The 23,932-nt window shown below is 35.0% G+C and overlaps 1 protein-coding gene across 1 annotated transcript; it reads left to right on the plus strand.

Moving 5' to 3' along the window:
* The first annotated feature begins 902 nt into the window (after window positions 1-902).
* On the plus strand, window positions 903-4,662 carry LOC109807157 (F-box/FBD/LRR-repeat protein At4g26340). Its single transcript, XM_020369684.3, has 2 exons — window positions 903-3,657; window positions 4,003-4,662. The coding sequence occupies exons 1-2, from the start codon at window positions 2,944-2,946 to the stop codon at window positions 4,405-4,407; spliced, it is 1,119 nt and encodes a 372-aa protein (XP_020225273.1). The 5' UTR covers window positions 903-2,943; the 3' UTR covers window positions 4,408-4,662.
* Window positions 4,663-23,932: the final 19,270 nt, after the last annotated feature.

Here is a 23,932-nt window from a genome sequence, read left to right on the forward strand (position 1 = left end):
CTGGGTGCAAGGCATTCTATGTCCGATGTTGTCCTATGCCTACGACTTTTGTACCTAGAATTGAGTCTTTAATTAATTTAGTATTGCTTAAGGAACTACATGGTTTTTTGGATGAGGAGGTGAGTTATCTATGGAAGGTGAAGTGAACGAATGGTATATGATTTGCCTATCAATAAGATTGATAATGTATAAGAAGAATTGAAAGTTTATGATATCTAGAAACTTATAAGTTATGAGACATGTGATATGTGTAAGTGAAACAAGTGAACAAGCCTAAGTATGACTTAGTTATGAAGTGAGATGTGAAATATGATGTGATGTGAATATAATTTGTTGGTTGTGCATAAGAGTCTATGTGTGACATTTATCATTTGCATAAAAGTATTTTTTGTCTGATGGATATGATGTGAAATACACTATCAGGGAAGGTCCTCCTTGTATAAAAGCTTGGGGATTTTATGACTTTGGAGATAACTAGGTTTGTGAGCCCTAGTCATGCCATGTTGTGAGTATGGGTGAAACTTGGTCAACAAGCTATCTTGATGCGCCACTGATGTATTTTCTTCTAGTGAGAGTGTGTGATTGCTTGACCTGACATGTACTCCTAGACTACTCAACCTTCGGGTAGTGATAAAGTGATTTACTGGCCCCACATGGATGTAGTTAAGAGAGTTTTGTCTTTACATGTTCATAACATGTTTTATACATTGAATTGTGATGTGATGATGTGTGAAGTTTTAGAATATGAATAAATGCTTATTAATTTATTGTTTTTAATTAATGATATATGAATTATATGATTATGTTATGTATTTTTATATGTGAGAGGCTACTCGACCATTTCCTACATCGATAGTTGGAGTGAGATATGTTCTTATTCCCTTGTTTCATTGTGTTTTGCTCTGGATTGTTTATGTTGGTGACTTTGATTTTGGAGGAGTTTAAATTTTTGATGGGATTAGTCTAATAGGATGTGACATCAGAGTTTTTAGCATAAATTTTTTTTATTTATTGAAATAGAAATTTTAACTTATTTGATTTTTAATGTTTCTGCAAAGTTTAATGATTTTTTTGTAATTATTTATTTTGGTTTTTAGTTCTTGGAAATAAGATTTTGAACGTGGTACCTTTTGTCCATAGTTTTAGTTGATGTATAAAGTATTTTCCAAAATCATTATTTTATTTTATTGTATGCATGCATGTAGGGTAGGGGTGTCACACATCCAAGCTAGCAAATGAAAAAAAAAAAAGTAGAAAAAAAATGATGGAGGAAATAAAAGAAAAAATTCAAAAATTGAAAAGTAATAAAAAAGAGAAAGGATCAGTGGTCTCTATTCTTTTTGCCTCTCCTTTTTATCTCCCTTGCTATTGATCATTGTCATGTGCCATTGTTTTAACTACATCTAAGTGAATAAGTTTTTTTTTTTTAAATATATGAACGAAAAACAAAAATTAAAAAATGAAAAATAGATAAAAAAAATAGAGAAAATAAAATAGAATATTTCCTATCATTGGCCGCTTCAATCTTGGATGTTGGCCCCCCCTTCTCTTTTTCTCCTTATCATTCTTTTTCCTCCATTGTCAACCTTTTATGGTTGTGTAGAACTATTATTTTGGCACTATGCACCTTCTGTACTCCTTTCTCCTATCTTTTCTTTTATTTTCTTTTCTTTTTTGAAATTTTCTCATCATTAATATCAATTCACTCTATTGTTGCATTGGACGACATCATCACCGCCAACATGGTTTTTCTAATGCACTACTCACACTTCCTTTTTCTCTTTCCTAAGGATAGGATTAAAGCAAACTTGGTTTTGAATATACTGGCTAGCCTTTTTCTATAAATTAAGTCTAAAGTTGACTTATTATCTACCGTAGACTTTTTTCTAAGCTTGAATTGATATTTTTAAAAGCCTAGTATGACCTATTATTAGCCTATTTAAAAACTTATTTTACATTAACATTCATAAATATATTAATATCGATAATTTCCAATAAGGCAACAAATTTATTTTTAATTACGCATGCAAGTTTTTTTTTTAATTTGTGTGATAAAAAAATATTTTACTAGTATTATTAAAATTTAGAGTTTAAAATAAAAAATAAAAAAACTAACATAACAAGGACAACTCACGTATAGTAGTGATGAGAGAATATAATCTTATCCAACAAAAAACTTTCTAAATATTTCTCATATCTCATTTAGAATATTCAAAATAAACAACTATGAAAATGAAAAATATCCTTTGATAATTATTATTATTACTACATTATGTACAAAGTAAAATTCACAATAATATATATAATTACTTCGGTTATATTATAATTATACATAAGTAGTATTAAGATAAGAAATATTTGAATTTAACATGTATAATGACATGATTATACCTATAAAAAAGCGAGAAAAAATCGAAAACTATACTGGATAGTAGTATTAAGATATAGTAAGGTTGGCCTATCAAGTCTAGTAGAATTTTTTATAAGCATCAACTTAGCCTTTTTAAATAAATAGATTTTTTTAAAAGGTTAAACTTAACATTTTTAATAAATACGTCAGGTTAGGCTATACTTTAAACAAGTTAGGTCATAAGTCCTTGCTTAAGACTTAACCTATTCCCATCCTTACTCTTAAACTTTTGAATCCATTTTCTTAGCCTTTTCTTTTCTTTCGAAAGGCGTTATCATAATTTTATAAAAAATAAATAAATTACATATGCAAATAATATAATTGGTTACAACTTGCTACATTCGTTTCAAATTAATTTCATGATAAATTAGTCAACCAAAGAATCGGCATATTATAAGGTATATATTAAATGGTGCACTCAAGAATTTGTCTATATAACATATCTACACAAAGTACTATTGAACCTATAAGAACAATCATTTATACCTTTCTTAGTATCACCATTTTCCTTTCTTTCTCATTATAATCTTGAAATGGAAATGGAGGATAGGATCAGTGCCTTACCTGATGGCATCTTGTGCCACATTCTCTCTTTTCTCCCAACTCGTGACACCATCGCCACTAGTTGTCTCTCCAAAAGGTGGTGTCCATTATGGCGTTCCGTCCCTGCTCTCGACCTCCACCTAGACGATCAAACCTATCTTCAAAGCGGTTGTATTTACTCCCCTTTCTTAAACTTTGCCTATGCCACCCTCCTCTCGCACAACGCACAGCAACCTCTCATGCTTGTACGCTTACGCATCAACACTCGCGTGGGCCCAAACTACATCTTCCCAAAGGCCCACTTCAACATATTGATTAAGGCTGTCATTAAGCGTGGCATCAAGCACCTCCACCTCGAGATGCCCCTCACACTCCCATTGCCTAGTAGTGTCTTCAATTGCAAAACCCTCGTTGTTCTCAAGCTATGGCAGGTTGGTGTGGACATTCTTCAATCTATTGACTTGCCTGTGCTCAAAATACTACATTTGGATTATGTTAGGGTGGGAGGGATTGGGTATATCTCCAGGATTCTTCGCGGGTGTCCCGTTCTGGAAGAGTTGAGAGCCAATCGTGTCAATTTTGGTACGATTGTGGGGTATCAAAGCATGCCAAAATTGGTGAGGGCGAATATTGGCACCAATTTTGGGGTTGAGTTTCCTCTCGAGGTGGTGTCTAATGTGAAATCTCTTCGATTCTTCTTAGAGGTATGAACAAAAATGACAAATTTGCTTAGTTTGGTAAATTATTTTCATATTTTAGAAAATTATTGTATCCCAGATCTATCCTTATTTTTCGTCAATCTTTGACTAAGAGTAAAGGAACATTTTGATAAAAAAAAAATTATTGTAACAAATTTTGTCTTATTGTCACGTAAATATTGAGTAATAAAATGTTTTCTCATTAGTGAGAGAATGGGACCCACATATTTTAATATGATTCACATTAGTTTCGCTATATAATAAGTGATAGTGTTTAAAAGGAAAAATTTTGTGTTAATAATATTATTCATTTTGAATTACTTACAAGTAATTTATCTTAAACTCTTGCAGTTCAACCACCAACAGGGCTTTCCTTTGTTCCCAAATTTAATTCACCTTGAGCTTAACTTTGTGACCTTTATTAAGTGGTATGTGGTGTTTGAGTTACTTATCCATTGCCCCAACCTTCAAACTTTTGTGCTTAATAAGCCTATGGCAAGGATTCTCCCCCAAGATTGGGCTTGCCCACGGTTTGTTCCCGAATGCATTTCTTCACAGCTTAGGAGGTGCACTGTTATGAATTATAAAGGCACAGAGTGTGAGCTACAATTTGTGAAATATATATTGCATCATGCAAGAGCTTTGCAAACCATGACAATCCAACATTGCTTAAATATGTGGGACAAGTTTGAAATGCTACAACAATTGGCCATGTGCCCAAGGGGCTCTGCAACTTGCAAACTTCTATTTAAATGATACTTAATAGGCCTATAGGTTGGTTTAAATTGTTCCTTAATAATTTTCAGTTGGCTTAATTTCAGTTGGATTCTGCATATGATGCAACTTATATAAGTTTTAAACTTATGATATAGTATTGATATAAACTTATGATATATGTTAGTTGTTAAATTAATATTTGGTTTCTCACATTTATGTTTGTGCGTATAACAGATTAACTCATTTAGTGTCCATATTTGTATGCTTCGTTTCGTATTTATTAAAAAATGTAATATTTTATATATAATATAAAATTAATATTATGATAAATATTAAAAACAAAACTTAAATATATAGATCAATTTTGGGTCAATATAGCCCAAACCGATATAATCCACATGTTGTATTATTTATATTCAAATCCAATTAGATGATTTATCGGTTTAGGCGAATTTCTGACAAACCATTTTGTACAGGTAGAAATGTATTGAATTTTGAATCTGTTCTTACCGAAAATCTGTTGTAGAGCTGATCCGCCAGGTAAGATCGGTGAGCCTCCTTCACTGGTACGTTGATGCTCCAAGATGGGGGTGGTACCTGCAAAAGAGACTCCGATGCTAAAGTTAGTGTTTGTGTGAGTATTACTCTCGTATATGTAATGCACGTGCCTTGGTGTGATTTAGGGTTGCCTTGGGCCTTGGGCCTGAGATAAGATGTAATATGATTAGATAACGGATCTCGTCTGGGGCGAGATCCTCGGAAATCAGTTATGATTCACTTAAATGCCGAGCTGATGTCACGCAGTGCGCGTCCGAGGTCAGCTTGCGCTGTGCCGAGCTCGGAGCTCGGCTTCGCAGTACGGATAGTACACTAGCCCCCCGAGCTCCGAAGACCGTAGGTCGAGGAGTTAAGACCGAGCTCGCTGGGGGGAGGTGACCTTTCACGTATGTTTGCTCGTTGTGGTGCCATGTGTCGCAACTGTTCATTTCCCGGAAACGTGCAAGTGGCGCGTTAAGGGAAATGACGGTTATGTAATGATGGTCTTGCAATTAATGTATTGTCAGGCGTGCCCTTAGGTTGACACGTGGCATGGCCGTTTTGAATTTTGGGAGAAAACTTTTTTTTCTCTCACTCGCGCCTCTTCACCTTTCACTTTACTCTTTTCGTTTTCTTTCTTCCTTGGCTTCTTGCGCAAGCTGCTTTGTGCGCCTTCGCTTCCGTCTAGTCTCCGTCGCTATTTTCACCGTTTCCGCCGCCGTTTCCGGTAACCCCGTCCTTATTAGGGTTGTTTTGTGAGGAAGAGTACCAGGTACTTCCTTTCTACAGTTTTCTTTTTTTCTTTTCCCCAGATCTTCTTTTTCTTTAATGGCTGGTGGGAATGGTGCCGGTTCTTCTGCGTCTGCCAGGGGCAAGGCGCGCGGCAAGGCAATGGCTACCGGGAAAGCTACCATCAAGAAGAAGGATCCGCCTCCGCCCCGGGGCCCGGAGCCAGGCATCCCTGGCTACGACTGGGTCAAGCGTGAGATGGCGGGGGTCCAGAGCATTTTTCGGTCCTTTCTTGAGGTAAATGGGATCTCGAGGTCGTGTAGGGTTTGTGACCCTTCCATTTCCCGGATGATCCGGCTTGAACCCTGTCAGGCCGGTGAGGGCGTGTATATGGGGAAGTCTACCGACCCTCCCCATTTCTATATGTACCACTATATTTTTAGGGATTTAGGTGTCTGTCTTCCCTTCACTCAGTTCGAGTGTGATTTTTTGAATTTTGTCAACTCGGCTCCTTCGAGTTGCACCCCAATAGTTGGGGTTTTTTTAGGGCTTTTCAAGTCCTGTGTACAGTTTTGGGGATAGAGGTGTCTCTTCCCGTCTTCCTTCATTTTTATCAGTTGAAGGTAGGCGTTCTGCCATACGGCATACTATCTCTGAGTGGGAGTAGGGATGGGGGTTTGTTTACTCTCTACTCCCAGTCGTACAAAAATTTCAAACAAGAGTTTTTCCGAGTCGCTCTTGTGAATGTTGACCCCTTGGAAGATGGGGCGTTCTATTTTGGCGGGCTGCCGAGATTTCCCTTCTATTAGTGCCCCCGACCGTCTAGGTTTCATGGGGTGGGTCAAGTGAAGCTGACAGCTTCAGAGGCGGCCGCCATCGAGAACCTCGCCACGCTTCCTCGCCCGCTGGATTGCAATCTCCTTTTGTCGCTTGCGAACTCGGCGTACAGGGAGAGGGGCTTGGAGAATGAGTATTTTGTTTTTTGGTGGTTTGTTGGAGCTTGTGTGAATTCCCTTTGTTGATGTGTTTTATTTCCTGTCTGTAGGTATCATGGGGAAGAACTTGTGGCGTGAGTTAAAGCATCGCTACAATGTTACCGAGCTCGAGGTCCCCGAGCCTCAAGAGGAAGATGCTTCCCCCCTGAGAGTTAACCGAAAAAGAAAGAGGGGAGTGAAGGAGGTCGGGGGGACCTCTACCCCTCCGGAGGCCGAGGAGGTGACCTCCAAGGCTGCCGACGCTGGTGCGGTGGACCTTACCGAGAGTCCACCGCCCAGGAGGGCTCCTCAGGTGGCCTCTGAGGGGATGCCTCAGACTGCCGAGCAGGTTGCTCAATCTGCCGAGGTGGTGAGTACCTTGTTTCTTCGGCTTTCTGATGTCTTCTATTGTGTTTTTCTGTGTTCTGACCTAGGGCTGTCTTCCGTAGGTAGGAGATGCTGCCGAGGCGGCGACTCAGGCTGCTGGGCAGGCTGCCCAGGCTGCTGAGGTGGCGGCTCCAACCATTGAGCAGGCTGCCAATGCTGCTGAGGTAAGTGGTGTTTCCTGATTTTTGTGATTTCCTGCATGTTGTTTTTTCTCTTTTTTGACATGGCGCTAGTTTTCGCAGGCGAGGTCAGAGGTTCCTATCGTGGACTTTCCAGTTGCCGAGCAGGGGACGCCGGCTTCCACCTCTGTCGAGGCTCGTGGCAAAGGGCCAAGTCTTGAGGTTCCCGTGTCCACCCCTGCAGCTTCGGCGCCACCGTCTGGTTCATCGCAGGGGGTGACCGCTGAGAAGTTCTTCCCTCCAAGCTCGCTAAGCTTTGAAGACCATGGGCTGATAGATGAGGTCGGGCCTGTGGATAGCTTTGACGCCGCCCAGGTCCTTCTGCAGAGGGCTATGGCCATTGTGGGCCACTGGAAGCCTCAGTGGTCCAAGCAGCAGGAGGACCTAGCCAGACTGAAGGGCCGAGTTCAACCCCTAAGGGACGAGAACAAGGTCCTGAAGGGGGAAAATAAGGTTCTTAAGGAGGAGCACGAGGTCCTAAGTGCCGAGCTCCGAGCTGCGAGGGGGGATCTCGCGAGGGTGCAGAAGTCCTTGGAGATTGCTCTGCTCTCGAACGAGAACTATGCTTCTCAGGTGGGCGAGCTGCGGGGGTTGGCCTCCTCGTCCCGAAGTCGGGTGCGCTTCCTTGAAGATGAGGTGACGTCTTCCCGTGGTCGGGTTCGCTCTTTGGAGGATGAAGTAACTTCCCTGAAGAGTGAGCTGGCGACGGCGACCGAGAAGCGCCTCTGCGACAGCGACCGAGAAGCGCCTCTGCAACGAGGTCGTGATTGGCAGCAAAGAGGAGGAGGCCGCCACCTTGAAATTGAGTTGGCGAGGCAAGAGGCGGCGAGGGCAGCGCTGGAGAAGAAGCTGGAGGAAACCGAACGATCGATCGTGGTTGAACACAAGTGGGGTTTCCTCAAGGCAGCTCGCCAGGCAAGGCTTCTCGCCCCGGGGTTCGACTTCTCCGCCATGCACGTGGAGAAAGTAGTCCGCTTTGGGAAGCTGGTAAAGGAGGACGACCTCGAGGGCAGCTCTAGCGAGAACGTCTCTGTGTAGGCCATTTTTGTTGTATCTTAGTCAATGTTTTTCTGTTTTGCTTTTTGTTTCAAGTGTAGAACTTTGGATTATTGCTTGAGTATGTATATATGTTTTTCTTTGTCTTTTTGCGTTCTCGCTTTCTTTTGCCTTTTGCGCTTTTTGGTTTTTTTCGTTTGCGCTGTGAGACATGTGTTTGGCGTCTTGATTTCGGATTTGGGTATGTCTTGTATGACCTTGGATTTTCATTACTTAACTCTTGCAAAGGTTCATACTCGACCTCGAGTTAATCATTACGAGGTTCGAACTCGACCTCGGACTTTGATTGTTTAACTCTCGTAAAGGTTCGTACTCAACCTCGAGTTAATCATTACGAGGTTCGAACTCGACCTCGGACTTTGATTTTTTAACTCTCGTAAAGGTTCGTACTCGGCCTCGGACTTTGATTGTTTAACTCTCGTAAAGGTTCGTACTCGACCTCGAGTTGATCATTACGAGGTTCAAACTCAACCTCGAACTTTGATTGTTTAACTCTCGTAAAGGTTCATACTCGACCTCGAGTTAATCATTACGAGGTTCGAACTCGACCTCGGACTTTGATTGTTTAACTCTCGTAAAGGTTCGTACTCGACCTCGAGTTAATCATTACGAGGTTCGAACTCGACCTCGGACTTTGATTGTTTAACTCTCGTAAAGGTTCGTACTCGACCTCGAGTTAATCATTACGAGGTTCGAACTCGACCTCGGACTTTGATTGTTTAACTCTCGTAAAGGTTCGTACTCGACCTCGGTGAGAGTGAAAAAGGTTGATTCGATCTCGTCTTCTATAAAAACATAAAATAAGAATATAGATTGAGCAAAATGAGTCATTTTATTGGATATATCTGTGTGCCTCGTTAAAAACCCTTTCAATCAAAGATTGAGGCGGGAAAAGAGTGCACGACTCGTTCATACAAAATTAGTTGAAATGAAATTTAAGGAAGACTACGAGGGTCGGTCCTCGGGCTAAGATTAGTGGCCTCCCTGCGGGTGATGTGAGCTACGGTGGGGGGATTCCCCTTGCTTTGCTTGCTGGACGAGGAGATTTTCAGACTTTCGGCGTAGCACTGCCGAGTTATCTTCTGATTTACTTTGATGAAGATGATTTTACCGTCATTCCCTGGGAATTTCATGGTGAGGTGTGGGGTGGACACTACTGCTCCGAGTTGATTCAAGGTTGGCCTCCCGATGATTATGTTGTAGGAAGGGTTGGCTTCCACGAGGAGGTACCGAACCATGACTCATCTTATGTCCGGAGGTACTCCGAAGGTCGATAGTAGGTCTACGTATCCCCGAGTGTGAACTCGCTCTCCTGCAAAACCGACTAGGGGCTCCGTGTGAGGTTGGATGAGAGAATGGGGGACGTCTAACCTGAGGAACGTCGGCCAGTACAGGACGTCGGCCAAACTCCCTTGCTCAATGAATGTCTTCTGTACCTCCCAGTTGGCGACTTCCACAATGATAACCATGGGATCATCTTGGTTAGGGCTGACTCCAGCGTAGTCCTCGTCAGAGAAAGAGATCGACGGTGAGCTCTGGTGCAAGGCCGAGGTGGTAGAGTGGATGCAATTGATATTCCGTAGGTGTCTCTTCCGGGCCGAGCTGTTGGCGCCTCCCCCAGCGAAACCTCTTGTGATTGTGTTAATCACTCCCCGTAATGGTGTTGTCCTTGTCTCCTGGCTTATCTCGGCTTGCACTGCGCCGTCGGCATTTTGTTGGGAGCCAGAGGGTTGGTCCGTGCAAGCTCCCGAACCATGGCCTCTGCCTCGTCCTCGTCCACCATAGCCTCCTCGGTGACCCTGTTGTCGCTGGACATATTGGTCGAGGTGGCCCGCCTGGATGAGTTCTTCAATACGGTCCCAGAGAGAGTGGCACTCCTCAGTGGTGTGACCATGATTTATGTGGTACCGACAGTGCTTGGATTTGTCGGCATTGTTGGGGGTGTGACCTGGTGATAGCAGGGTGAGCAGGTTGTTGTTACTGGCCTCCTCCAGTATGTGTACGCGGGGCGCGTTCAAGGGAGTGTAGAAGTCATATCTCCCCCCTCTGTTTGCCCTAGCCGACTTTTTGAACTAGCTGTCGTTGTTGACCTTGATTTTGTCTTTGTGGCCCTGTTCTGGCTTCACTGGTCCTTTGCCACGAACCTGGTCACGGAAAGCGGAGTGCTCTTCCATCTGGATGTAGCCCGCTGCCCGGGCGCGAAGCTCGTCCATGTCGTGAGGAGCCTCGCGGCATAGGCTGTCAACGAAGGGCCCAGGCTTGAGTGTCATGAGCATCGCGTGCAGGGCGACCTCGGGGTTTAGATTTCTTATCTTAACTGAGGTGGCCGCGAATCGCTCCATGAACGCCCGAAGTGGCTCGTCGTCGTTCTGCCTGAGACTGGCCAGGGCGGCCGAAGTGATGTGGTGAGGTCGGCTTGTTGCATACTGCGCTGTGAATCGCCTGACCAGGGTGTTGAAGCTGTCGATTGACTCAGCGGGAAGCTGGGTGTACCAGTTGAGTGCGGCCCCCTTGAGCGAGGTCGGAAAAACCCTACACAATATAGCATCGTTGTTGGTGTAGAGGTTTACCTGTGTTGTGTATAGGTCGATGTGCTCATCGGGGTCCGTCGTGCCATTGTAGCGATCGAGGTGGAGAGGTTTCCACCCCTGAGGGAGTGGTGTCTCCATGATGCCATCCACAAAGGGATGACAGCGGAAGGTTGCCTGATGCCCTAGGGCATGAGTAGGGGCCTTGCTGACTTCATAGGCCGACTTGTGCGTTGGTGCGTGAGACCGATGCGTGGCAGGTCGTTGAGTTGGTGCCTTGGTCGTAGTCTGAGGTTGAGAGACCGAATGTTCTTCTTCCTCGTGATGGCTACTCAGATGAGGAGGATGATCATAATGGTGTCGAGGGAGTTGAGCGCGAATATGCTCGTTCTCGGCGCGTAGCGCCGCCAGGTCGGCTTCATTAGCGATACGCATTGCCGTTAGATCAGTATTATGCTGGGCGCGCATGTTTTGTAGATCGACGGCGTGTTGCTGCCGCATCTGTTCGACCTGATCGATCAGCCTCCTGAATGTCGCTTCACTATCCATGGTAGTTGTATGATTTGCGTCGTCTGTTGCGCGTCTGCTATGGCTTCTGGTGCAAACCATAAGCGTGGCCGATATGAGCTGTCTTGATCGGCCCCACAGTGGGCGCCAAATGTTCTTACCGGAAATCTGCTGTAGAGTTGATCCGCCAGGTAAGATAGGTGAGCCTCCTTCACTGGTACATTGATGCTCCAAGATGGGGGTAGTACCTGCAAAAGAGACTCTGATGCTAAAGTTAGTGTTTGTGTGAGTATTAGTCTCGTATATGTAATGCACGTACCTTGGTGTGATTTAGGGTTGCCTTGGGCCTTGGGCCTGAGATAAGATGTAATATGATTAGATAACGGATCTCGTCTGGGGCGAGATCCTCGGGAATCAGTTATGATTCACTTAAATGTCGAGCTGATGTCACGTAGTGCGCATCCGAGGTCGGCTTGCGCTGTGGTGCCGAGCTCGGAGCTCGGCTTCGCAGTATGGATAGTACACTACTGTAAGGGGCAAGAGTGGCCTGGGCCCTTCTTCTAGCGCCAATGTTCCTACTGTAAGTCCGTTGTCATCGTTAGGGTCACCGCATCCGAGGTATTGTCCGCTTTGGCGCTCGTTGGGCCGTCACGGTTTTGTCCTTGAAAAGGCGCCTCGGTGGGTTAAGGATGAAGAGTGTTTATAAATTACCCTTAGCCTCGACTCCTAAGCAATGTGGGACTTTTAGGCATACCGGAACAGAATCATTTCTTTGGTCTAAATAAAATTTTGGCTTAATTACGTTTTTGATCCCTCAAGTATTGTAATTGTGTAATTTTGATCCTCAAAGTTTTAATGGGTAATTTTAGTCCCTGAAAGATTGTAATTGTGTGATTTTGGTCCTTCAATTTTTAATTGAACAATTTTAGTCCCTCAAATATCATAATTGTGTGATTTTAGTCTCTCCCATTAAAAATTTAATAATTTTAATATATATATATATATATATATATATATATATATATATATATATATATATATACAGTATTTTAAAATTATACAATTATTTGTCTATTCAAGTTAACACATATTATAAATTTCTTCAATATATCAAATGATATATATTTATTATTAATAAATAAATAAAATTTATATATTATTATTTTTATAATATTACTGATAAATTAATATCAATAATATTATTAGTATATTTATAGATAAACTAATAATTTGATAAATATAATTTATTATATATTAATATACTTTACCAAAATATAAGGATATTAATTAGAAATATACATATTTTTTCTTATATATTTATGTTTTGGCAAAAATATATTAATATATAATAAATTATATTTATCAAATTATTAGTTTATCTATAAATATACTAATAATATTATTGATATTAATTTATCAGTAATATTATAAAAATAATAATATATAAATTTTTATTTATTTATTAATAATAAATATATATTATTTGATACATTGAAGAAAATTATAATATGTGTTAACTTGAATAGACAAATAATTGTATAATTTTAAAACATTATATATATATATATATTAAAATTATTAAATTTTTAATTGTAGAGACTAAAATCGCACAATTATGATATTTGAGGGACTAAAATTGTTCAATTAAAAATTGAAAGACCAAAATCGCACGATTACAATTTTTTAGGGACTAAAATTACCAATTAAAACTTTGAGGATCAAAATTACACAATTGTAATACTTAAGGGATCAAAAACGTAATTAAACCTAAAATTTTTATCTAATTTATTATCTCTTTCTTTTCAATTCTTATATCCTTTTTTATACATTCAGCCATTCAAATATTATTTAGTTAAGTTAGATTCAAAATAAATAAAATTATTCAAATTTCAAAATAATTTTAATATTATAATAATTATTTTTAAGTACATGATATAAAAAATGAAGTAACAAACTTTTTTGTGCATTAGTAATAAAGATTAAAGATGAATCAAAATAAACTTAACTTTTAGGCCCGAATGATAATTACTTTGATCTTTATTTTATTTGAACGGTTGAGTTCCAATACTAATAAATCTAAAAACTTAAATAGAACCTAATTGAAATTAATCATTTTAAATTACTTTTTCAACCCCTTACCGGTAACTCATTCGAATCCACCCATTTACTCTCTTCTTTTTATTTCTTCTGATTTTGGATCGGGTCTCAGGTTGACACACACCTATACTATTATAATATGATAATTTTTAACTACTTGTCTAATTTAAAATATAAAATTTTCTAATGTGTAAAATTTTATCGCAAGAAAGTTTTTATCCGCGAGTTTATTGGAGTGTTTGGTTTCAGAATATATAAATATATATATATATATATATATATATTCCTTTTTTTTCATTTTAATTTTCTAAGATTAATTTTCATTTTAAATTTTGAAATACGGAAAAAATGTTTAGTTTGATTTTTCATTTTCTAATTTTTGAAAATAGAAACATTAAAAAAAGTGTTTGGTAAATTTCAATAATTTTAAAATCAATGAATAAATGTTTAAAATTAAAAATTAAACACATTAATATTAAAAATAATATTTAATATGTTTAAAAATTAATAATGTTTACAATAGTATAGTTGAAATTTAATAACTTTAAGAAATAAAATAATATTTTAAAAATTTTACCTACTGGTAGCCAGAGTGAATATGCCCAAAGTAACTGCACCAAAAAGCTTATTATATAATCATTTATTTAATTATTTTAAATTGTGTTATATGCATATTTTTAAAAATTGAACCAGTTATCAAATTAGTTAGGGTATTGGAATTAGTGAATCAAAGATTGAATCGGTGAGTCACTAATTAAATTGCATGACTCGATTTTTATTAATTTTTTTAAAAAATATTAATATTAAATGTATTTTATACTTATAAATTTTAATAAATTCATATCTTATTTTAAATTTCAATTTTCATCTTATTTAAAATCATCTTTATATTTTTATTTTGTATAAAGAAATACATAAAAAAAAATTACATGTTAAACTGTATATTAATACAAATTAAAAATATAAATAATATATATACATAATATACTTACAATTGATATCACAAAATAATATATGTAATATCAACATATATATTATATTATTAAATATAATTTAAAATTAATATTATACTATAAAAGTTATTTAAGTTGAACATATTACAAGCAAATACATTAGAATAAGTGGTCATTGTTATGTTTGATAAGGTTTTTTGCTTTTCCATAAGTAGGATTCAATTCTCATTATTATTTTTTGTGGTTTGTGGTTCCTTAAAAAAAATTGTGATTGAACCGGTTTAACTAACTGGTTCATTGGTCAAACTAAAAAATTGACCAATTCATTCTAATTTAAAATGGATCGAATGCATAACCATCCAACTCAAGATTCGGATCAACTAGACCACTGGTTATCGGTTCAACCAATCCAAACCGATTTTTAAAACTCTATTTTTATGAATTTTATTTTTTTCAACAAATTAAATTAATGGATCCAAATGAATAAATAGAGTGAAATGACATGGCTACACGGTTTCAGTCTTATCTAAAAGAGGAGTGATAGATCCTCCAAAAGCTATACGAAACATCGGTCGAAAATTTAAAGTATTAATACTTTTTAATATTTTTATTATTAAATAATTATTCAATTTAAAGATTCGGAATGTATTTTTTTTTTTTTGTTCGTTCATGGAGTATCCACCGCGGCAGCAGTGACTAATCTCCTCGCTACATTAGAGGCTGACCCCAAAATTTAACGCGGTTGCATACACAAGGCAGGATTCGAACCCTGACCTTGCTTAAGCGTGGATCAACCCCTACCGCTGAACCACACGCTTGGGGTTATTCGGAATGTATTTTGGAATACGATTTTGGAGATTGTTGAATTTTTCTAAATTGATTTTTCTATTCAACTCATGTGAAGAAAACAGAGGCGGATGCTAGCGTGCGGGAGCGTGGCATATCCCCATGGTGCGAAAGTAATATAGGCCCTCGGATGTGTAGATCAAAATTTTATTGTTACAATTTTAGTAACACCGGCTGTACCAAAATAAAGTTTAACTTCATATTAAAAAAAACTTAATTATCTATATATATTGTTAGTGTAAAATTTGTTTAATTAAAAATTAATTATATTTTTTAATAATGTCATGTCATTTGTTTATTTAATAAAATAAAAATAAAATAAAATAATTTAAAAGATATGATTAGTTATCAGTATAAAAAACTTTACACTGACAGTATATAAATGATTATCTCTTAAAAAAATCACTTCTAATAAAAATAATCAAAAGTCTTCACTTACAGCAAATTAGAAAGTTAAATAAATTAAAATTGTAACAAAACTCTGAAAAAATTACATGACAGAATAAAATATTTAAATTATTTCTAACATTCAAAATAAAGATTATATTAATGTATCAACTTTGATTTTTTGTGGAATGTATTACCATCACTAAATCTTGCTATTTATGAATATACATATTCAAAAATTATTACTTACATTTTAATTAAATAATATATTGTTTATATTTTAATAATATATATTTAATAAAGTTTAAATTTAATATATTATAATACTTCTTATCTTTTATATACCAAAATCATATACTTTTTTTTTATTAAGTAGTTACTTTCAGATATATTAATTACTAAATTTCTTTTATATCTTCATACAAGTTAATACAATACATTAACAATACAAGTGACACTAATAAGGGAAAAAAGTTATTTTTTTAATTAAGTATAGTATTATTTAATATTATCGCTAGTTAAATCAATCAAATTCAAAAATATTTTTGAAATAAAAGTTAATTCTATGACATTAATAATGAAAACTATCAATCTTAAATATTTTTAGAGGACGTTTGGTATGTGAAATATTTTTGCATTTATGAGAATTTTAGTTTTCTATGATTAATAGTTATTTTAAAATATAAAAAAAAAAAGATTGGAGGAGTGTAATTTTTTTGGAAATCATTTTTATCCCATTTTTTCTACGAAAACATTTTTATGAGGGTGAGTGAAAATCTAACTTTTCCAAGTTAAGGAGAATTAATGCATGTAAAAAGACTATAGTATCATTTTTAAAACAAAAAATCTCTCTCTTTCTCTCTCCTTTAATTTCTCTTTCTCTCTCTCACTTCTCCTCTCTTCCTCTCTCCTTCTCCCTCTCCCCCCTCTCTCTTTCTCCCTCTCCCTCTCTATCTTTCTCTCTCTTCCCCTTCTATTTTTCTTTCTCCCTTTCTCTCGGTCTCACTCCCCTTCTCTCCCCCGTATCTTTATCTTTCTTTTTCTTATTTCATTATTTTTTGATGTTGTCAATTTTAATAATATTATTAAAGTCTATTTTATTTCTATAGTTTAATGATATTTGTTAAATAAATTTAATTTATTAATTAATTGATTTGAATGAAATGAAATATATATTTTTTATCCTTCTTAATTATTATGTAGCATTTTTCTTTGTTTATTTTTTTTGGTTGAATTCTATATTTAAATAGTTTTAACTATAAATTTTCAACTTTTTGGTTAGATAGTTAAAATTTGATGTAGAACATGCATTATTGAATGGAATAAGTCTAAGTAGACTTACTCCTGGAGTAAATAGATCATTTTAAAAAAATAGTTTAATGTCATTTTTATAATAAGATTTGAGTAAATAAATATATCTTTTTAAATTTATTTTAATAAAGGATATTTTTGTAAAAAATATTTATATTTCCAATAATATAATAGTGTAACATAAATCAAGGCAAAACTTTAACATGATGATTATATAATACAAAATTTAAATAATGAGAATATTAAAATAAATAAATTTATTTTACATAAAAATGTTTATAAATTTATTTAAACAATTGAGCTTAAAAGTGTTCTCTCATATTATTATTTTAAAAGTAAATTATACTCTCTTCTCAAGAGATACGAATATTACATTGTTCTCTCATCTTATACTAAAAAAATATAATTCGCTCCATCGATAATTCTTTTTAATATATGATGTAACACCCAATTTTTATTTTATTATTTTATTATTATTATTATTATTATTATTATTATTATATTATTAAAGGTATTTTCGTAAATTTATTAAAGTTATAGGGGTAATTTGGTAACTTGGAACGGGCTGTTCCAAAAATGGAACGGGCCGTTCCAAGCATTAAAAATGTGTTGATTTTGTTGTTGCAGAACGGCCTTGGAACGGGTCGTTCTGGTATGGAGAACGGGCCGTTCTGGAAGCAGTACGGGTCATTCTGCTGAGTCTGGGAACGGGCCGTTCTGGAAGCAGAACGGGCCGTTCTGCTGGATTGGGAACGGGCTGTTCCGATTTTGGAACGAGCCCTTCCAGTTGAAAATTTTGCACAAATTCGAAGGATCCGGAACGGGCCGTTCCGAAATCAGTACGGGTCATTCCGGGTACACCAGGTTGCCTATAAATAGGAGGCTGAGGGGTGAAAATTTTATAACTGAGTGAAATAGTGAAATCTTAGAGAGAGAAAGAGAAGAGAGAGAGAGAGAGAGAAAGAAAGAGAGGGAAAGAAAGAGGGAATCCAGAGGAGGAGACCCTGCCCAAGTTTCAACTCCGCTTATCCAGGTAAGGGGGGAGTGAGAACCTCGCTCAGGGGTGTGGGGATAATTGTTGGATAGTTTGTTTGTCGGATTGGCCCCCAATCCCTTGCCGTTGTTCTGTTTGATTTTCTATTTACTCTACTTTGTTCTTTGTTGAAGGTGCCGTTGTTCTGTTTGATTTTCTATTTACTCTACTTTGTTCTTTGTTGAAGGTGTCGTTGTTCTGTTTGATTTTGTTCTTTGTTGAAAGTAATAAATGAATATGAAATTAATGTTAATAATAAATGAGTTTTAATATGAACAAGAATGCTCTTTGGATCTCTGTGAATGCCTGTGCGGACCTTATGAGGAGTATTTATGACATGACCATGCGAAATATGGACAAATGACACGAGACCTAAGAATGGACTATTGAGACAAACTATGATTATGAGACTATGACAAATGAGGACATGATATACTTGATGAAATCTTGTAATAAGTTAAATGTTGAGTTAATGAAATAATGAATGTGTGACATGCATCATATGCATATATTACTCCAGGTGTGCCGCTGAGGCCGCATACCAGTGATGTAACTTGCTAATGAGGTGTACCTTGGGGTCACCAGTGATGTAACTTGCTAACAAGGTGTACCTTAGGGTCACCAGTGATGTAACCAGGTGTACCTTAGGGTCACCAGTGATGTAACCAAGTGTACCTTTGGGTCACCAGTGATGAATTGTGAAACTTCCTTATGGCGCCACATGCATGCATTTATGAGTCGAGTCCATGACATCATAGCATGATAAATGAATATATATGTGATATTGATTATTTATGTGTATTGTTTACATGTGACTTATATATGTTGTGGGTGTGTGTGCTATCTAGCAGTTATTTCTGCACCTGAAACTGAGTGAGATGTTTCTCACTCCCTTGTTGCTTTTGTATGTGTTTAAATTATGTTGCAGGCGATCATCATCATGAGAATGTTGATGATGAGGCTTAAGGTTTCAGTTGGGCATGCTCTGATAGGATGTGACATCGGGGCTTAGCTAGCTTAGTCTAATATGTTATTATAACTTTAGTTTCTCTTCTTTTGTAATTTCTAACGAAGAGATAACGTAGATAAAGTTTATAATTCAAGGAAAATGTATGTTAAGAATTGTAATTTGAACGTTCCTGATAAAAGACCAAAATGTACATCTTTGTTATATTTTTATTACATGATTTGGAAAATATAAATTAATTCCTAACCAGGAGGCACTGCCACCTTTACTGGAGTTAATTTATATTTCCTGTATTAATATATATATATATATATATATATATATATATATGTGTGTGTGTGTGTGTGTGTGTGTGTGATTTCTTGTTTTCACTAAATTGTATTGAAAATCTTAACTTCTTTTCTTTTGTAATTTTTACATTGGAGTTATGATTTATGAGTTACGAATGTGATTTTTCTACCTTATGATATTTGAAGCAATTATTTTATCAAACTATGAAAGATTTTATTTACTCAAAAAGAAAGAAAAGAAAAAAAAATTAATTGTTTACATTTATTGTGTATTAATGTTGGGGTAGAGAGTGTCACATATGATACTTTATTTATTTTCTAATTTTTTTACTTAAGTTTTATTAACTCCAATTACTAAAAAATTATTACCAAAATATCATTTATACTAATATCCATTAAAATATGTAAGTATTACACCACTTTTTTTTTTTTTGCTAAGATCATCACTTTTCTCACTGAATAAATATAAATATATTACACTTTAGTATTTTATTTTTTGATTTATATATTTAATTATTATTATTTAAAAACTTATGAATATTGCTAAAATAATCATATATTTTAAAAAAGCTTAAATATGTTTTTAGTTCCTCAAATTTAGGATAAATCTATTTTTGGTCTCTCAAATTTAAAATTATTATTTTTAGTCCCTGTAATTTCAAAAAATCTTAGTTTAGTTCTTATATTCAATTTTTGTTAAGAAATTTATCAAACATTATTGCATAAAATCTATCTATTGGTGTCCCTATTAGTGAAAATATCACATTAGATCTGATTGATATTGCATAACTGTCTTAATTAGTCACTTTCAAATATGTTATTGGTGACTCAAGGGACTAAAATAAGATTTTTAAAAATTATAGGGACTAAAAACAACAATTTTAAATTTGAGGGACTAAAAACAAATTTATCTTAAATTTGAGGGACTAAAAACATATTTAAGCCTTTTAAAAAAACATTTTTATTATTTTGCTCAAAAAATATTTTTTAAAATTATTAAAATAAAAATAATACACACATATATAATAAAATAAAACGCAATGTTAATACATCCCTTAAAAAAATCAAAGTTAATACATTGATATTAAATTTTTTGAAAAAAAAAGTAGTGTATCAAGTAAACTTTTTGAAATGTGGTTGCCATTTTATTTATTTAATTTTTTAATGTTACTGGAAGTTAAAGATTTTTATTTGAGTGTGTTCTCACTGCACATGAATTTTCTATTTAAGAGTATGAAATTAAATTTTATCTCCTATGGTCGGTGCTATTAAAATTATAACTTATGAATTAACGTTTTATAGATCAAACCGCTTATATTACTCTCATACCGTGGGGCATATGTCAAGTTCTCTCACGCTTGTATATATATATATATATATATATATATATATATATATATATATATATATAAAATCTTTTTATGTATATTAAATTTTTCTTAATTTGAGAAAATTAGATTTCCATTAATTATTATATAGGAATATTTTTTTTAAAAAGTGAGATAAAAATAATTTTCACGAAATTATATTTCATGATTTTTTTTTTAGATGACTACCAAATAAAGAAAACTAAAATTTTCATGTCCCCTAAAAGTATTTAAGATTCACAATTTTTATTATTAATGTAATAGAATTAAATTCTATTTAAAAAATATTTTTGTATTTAATTCAAAAAATAACTTTTTTTACTTATTAGTGTCATTTGTATTATTAATGTATTGATAAATACATTCACTTATATTAGGATATAAAAAAAATATAGTAATTAATACATCTGAAAGTAACTATTTACTTATTATAATTGGGAAAAAAGTATATGATTGTTCTCGTTATACGTGATTTTCATTTTTTATCATTATGAATCTAAACTTTATTTCGGTGCAGCCGGTACTACTGAAATCATAACAATAAAATTTCGATCAACATATCTGAGGGCCTATATTACTTTCGCACCGTGGGGATGTGCCATGCTCCCGCATGCTAATCTAAAATAATCATATTTACAGCCATGCCACTGTGTTTTCACCGGAAGACAAAACAATAAAAATGACTTTTTCTTGTTTTCAATTTTAGGCTTATTTTAGAAAATATTTTCAAATATCTATTTCGTGCCTTCGCATGATTAAACTTAATGACTAATGATTTTTTTAAATTTAATTTGAGCTTCATATGTAACATCCTAAAATTTTCAAAATTATTAAAAGAATATTATAATTAATTTAATAGATTTTATAATTACATTACAGATTTTTAAATAATTACGAGTATATTTATTAATTAAAAAAATTGTAAAATTATTGTTATATTAATTATTAGAGATATAAATATATTTAATTCATTTTAAATTATTTTGATTATATATTTTAGTTTTTATTAATTGAGAGGTTTTATAGATAAGAATGTTGTTAGATAAGGAAAATAAAGGTTGCAAAATTATTTTATTTAAAGAGATATTATTTGATGTATTTATTTATAAGGTTTTAAATAATTAATTAGATTATTTTATAATTATGAGTGTTATGTGATAAAAATAATATTTTCTACTTAATTATTATATTGAGTTTTTAAAAGGTGGAATATTTGACGATAGATTTAACAAATTTTACTAACGAGTTATGTGAGAGTTAGGGTTTAATGCTCCCAATTTATAATTTAGCAATCTAGGGTTGCTTCTCGTCATTAATACATATTCTTGTGCCTTAAAGATGAGAGAGTGACTCATTATTGAGAAAGAACAACAACAAAACACGTGAAAAGAGAGAAAATCAATTGTCCAATTCCTATATCCACCAGGTAGTGATTTTCAAATTATAATTGGAGATTCGTTCATCATTAACTTAGATTGAATTTTGGACTAGGATTCATAGGACATTATTCTTCGTTTTCAATAGTTGGACTTTGTCACTATCATGCCACTTAGTGACAATATAGAGACACCGAGCATTGCCTCTAAAGAGGACTTTGAATTAGAGTGGCTAATGGAAGAGCAAACCACAAATGAAGAGTATGTAGATCTTCTTGTCCATGACTCTACAAGGAGGTCACTATACTGCAATTTGAAAAAGTACTTTAAAATGTGTTACAACATTGAGTAAACCATTACATCCATCCCTTAACCACTATATTGACTAGAGTTCAAACCCTTGATCTGTATGGTCAGCATCATTTGGATGCTTGCACTTAAGAGCTCATCAATCAGCAGCAATACGAGCTAGAAAAGGTATATCACTCTCGTGCCACCTTGGAATAATTTATGAGGGAACCCCTTATAATCTTCCTTTCATGATTCGTGGACTCAGACAACCATGCCAAATCTAACCTTAAACCAAATTCTTCTTTGTCAAAACCAAGATCAAGGTTGTGCAACACTCCATCTACAAAGTAAAAGAGAAAAATGCAAACTACCTTAAGGATATGAGGTATATGAGGTTTGAAAAATGTCATCAATCTAGTGCCTCTAACTTAGATAAGGACTACCCAATCTACACCATTGGTCACTACTAACAACATATTCTAGCTCCTACTTTAACTTTCCCCTATACATGCAACATTTTCTACCAACTATGCCAAACTTTTGTCTATCCCTCCCTTTTTAGTTTTCAATTCTTTATTCATTTACTTGTAAATATTATTTTCATTTATTCTCACCCTAAATCTCCATCAACTATGCTTCCTCCTATCAAACTTGAACTAGAGCAACCTGCCCCTCCACTTGATCGTGTAACCTGATTAACCATCATGGTTAATCATCTTGATACCACCCTTCAAATGGCTATTTGGAGGCGACATCTGTTGAGTTTCAAGCCCTCTTAAAGATCTTTGTGAAGATTGAAGATGAAGTTTTAGTTTTGATGTAGCTATATTTAGCTTTGTTTAGCTTTGGTTTAGTTTGCTTTATTTTTATATTTTTGGCCTATGTGAAAAGGATATTGTATTGGTTGTTTAAATAGGACTTAGGGATAAATGTGTTTGCTTGTCATGATTGATTAATTGTTAAGAATACATCTTGTTTTAGTAAACATAAAACTTAATGTTTCTCATTTCATGTGAAAACATGATGTAATAGATTATCAAGTGTTGGTAATAGATTACAAAGTGTTTTGACATAAAATGAAACTTGGTTCATTCAAAAGAATTAAAGATCAAGTTAGGTAATAGATTACCATTTCAGATAATAGATTACTAAAGTTTAGTTTTGAAGTGGAATTCAAAGTCTTCTATGTGATAATAGATTACAAATTGAAGTAATAGATTACCATGGTGACTTTTGAGTGAAAACAAGTGAAACATGTTGAAAAAGTGTAACGACCCACCTGGCCGCCACACTGTAGAACAACACCACGCAGGAGTAGAATATATATACATATCCAGCCTGAGGCTCAACAAGTCAAGTTTCTAATACTAACAAAATGCTACACCAAGGTAGCCTACATAAAAGATCAGCTTCAGTCACCACCTGTGACATTATCCCTACTCTCCAACCTATCCCTGCTCTGCTCCCATACATAGTATGATCATCACAGTCCAAACCACATGGAAACATGCAAGGGTAAGCTAGTAAAAATAATCAACATATAGATATAAACAACCTACAACTTCAACAAAAGAAACAACATTTTCAACAGTTCAACGTTCAACACATAACAACACCCAACTTAATCATAACTTCATAACATTACAACAGATATGCAACTAAATCAACACAGAATCAACACATCAACAACTTATGCATCATCACACATTTCAACTTGAAGATCTCCTACAACGTGGTGAGTAGTCTAAG

This window comes from Cajanus cajan, chromosome 4 (assembly GCF_000230855.2).
Source record: "Cajanus cajan strain Asha chromosome 4, NIPB_CcT2T_4, whole genome shotgun sequence".
NCBI lineage: Eukaryota > Viridiplantae > Streptophyta > Magnoliopsida > Fabales > Fabaceae > Cajanus > Cajanus cajan.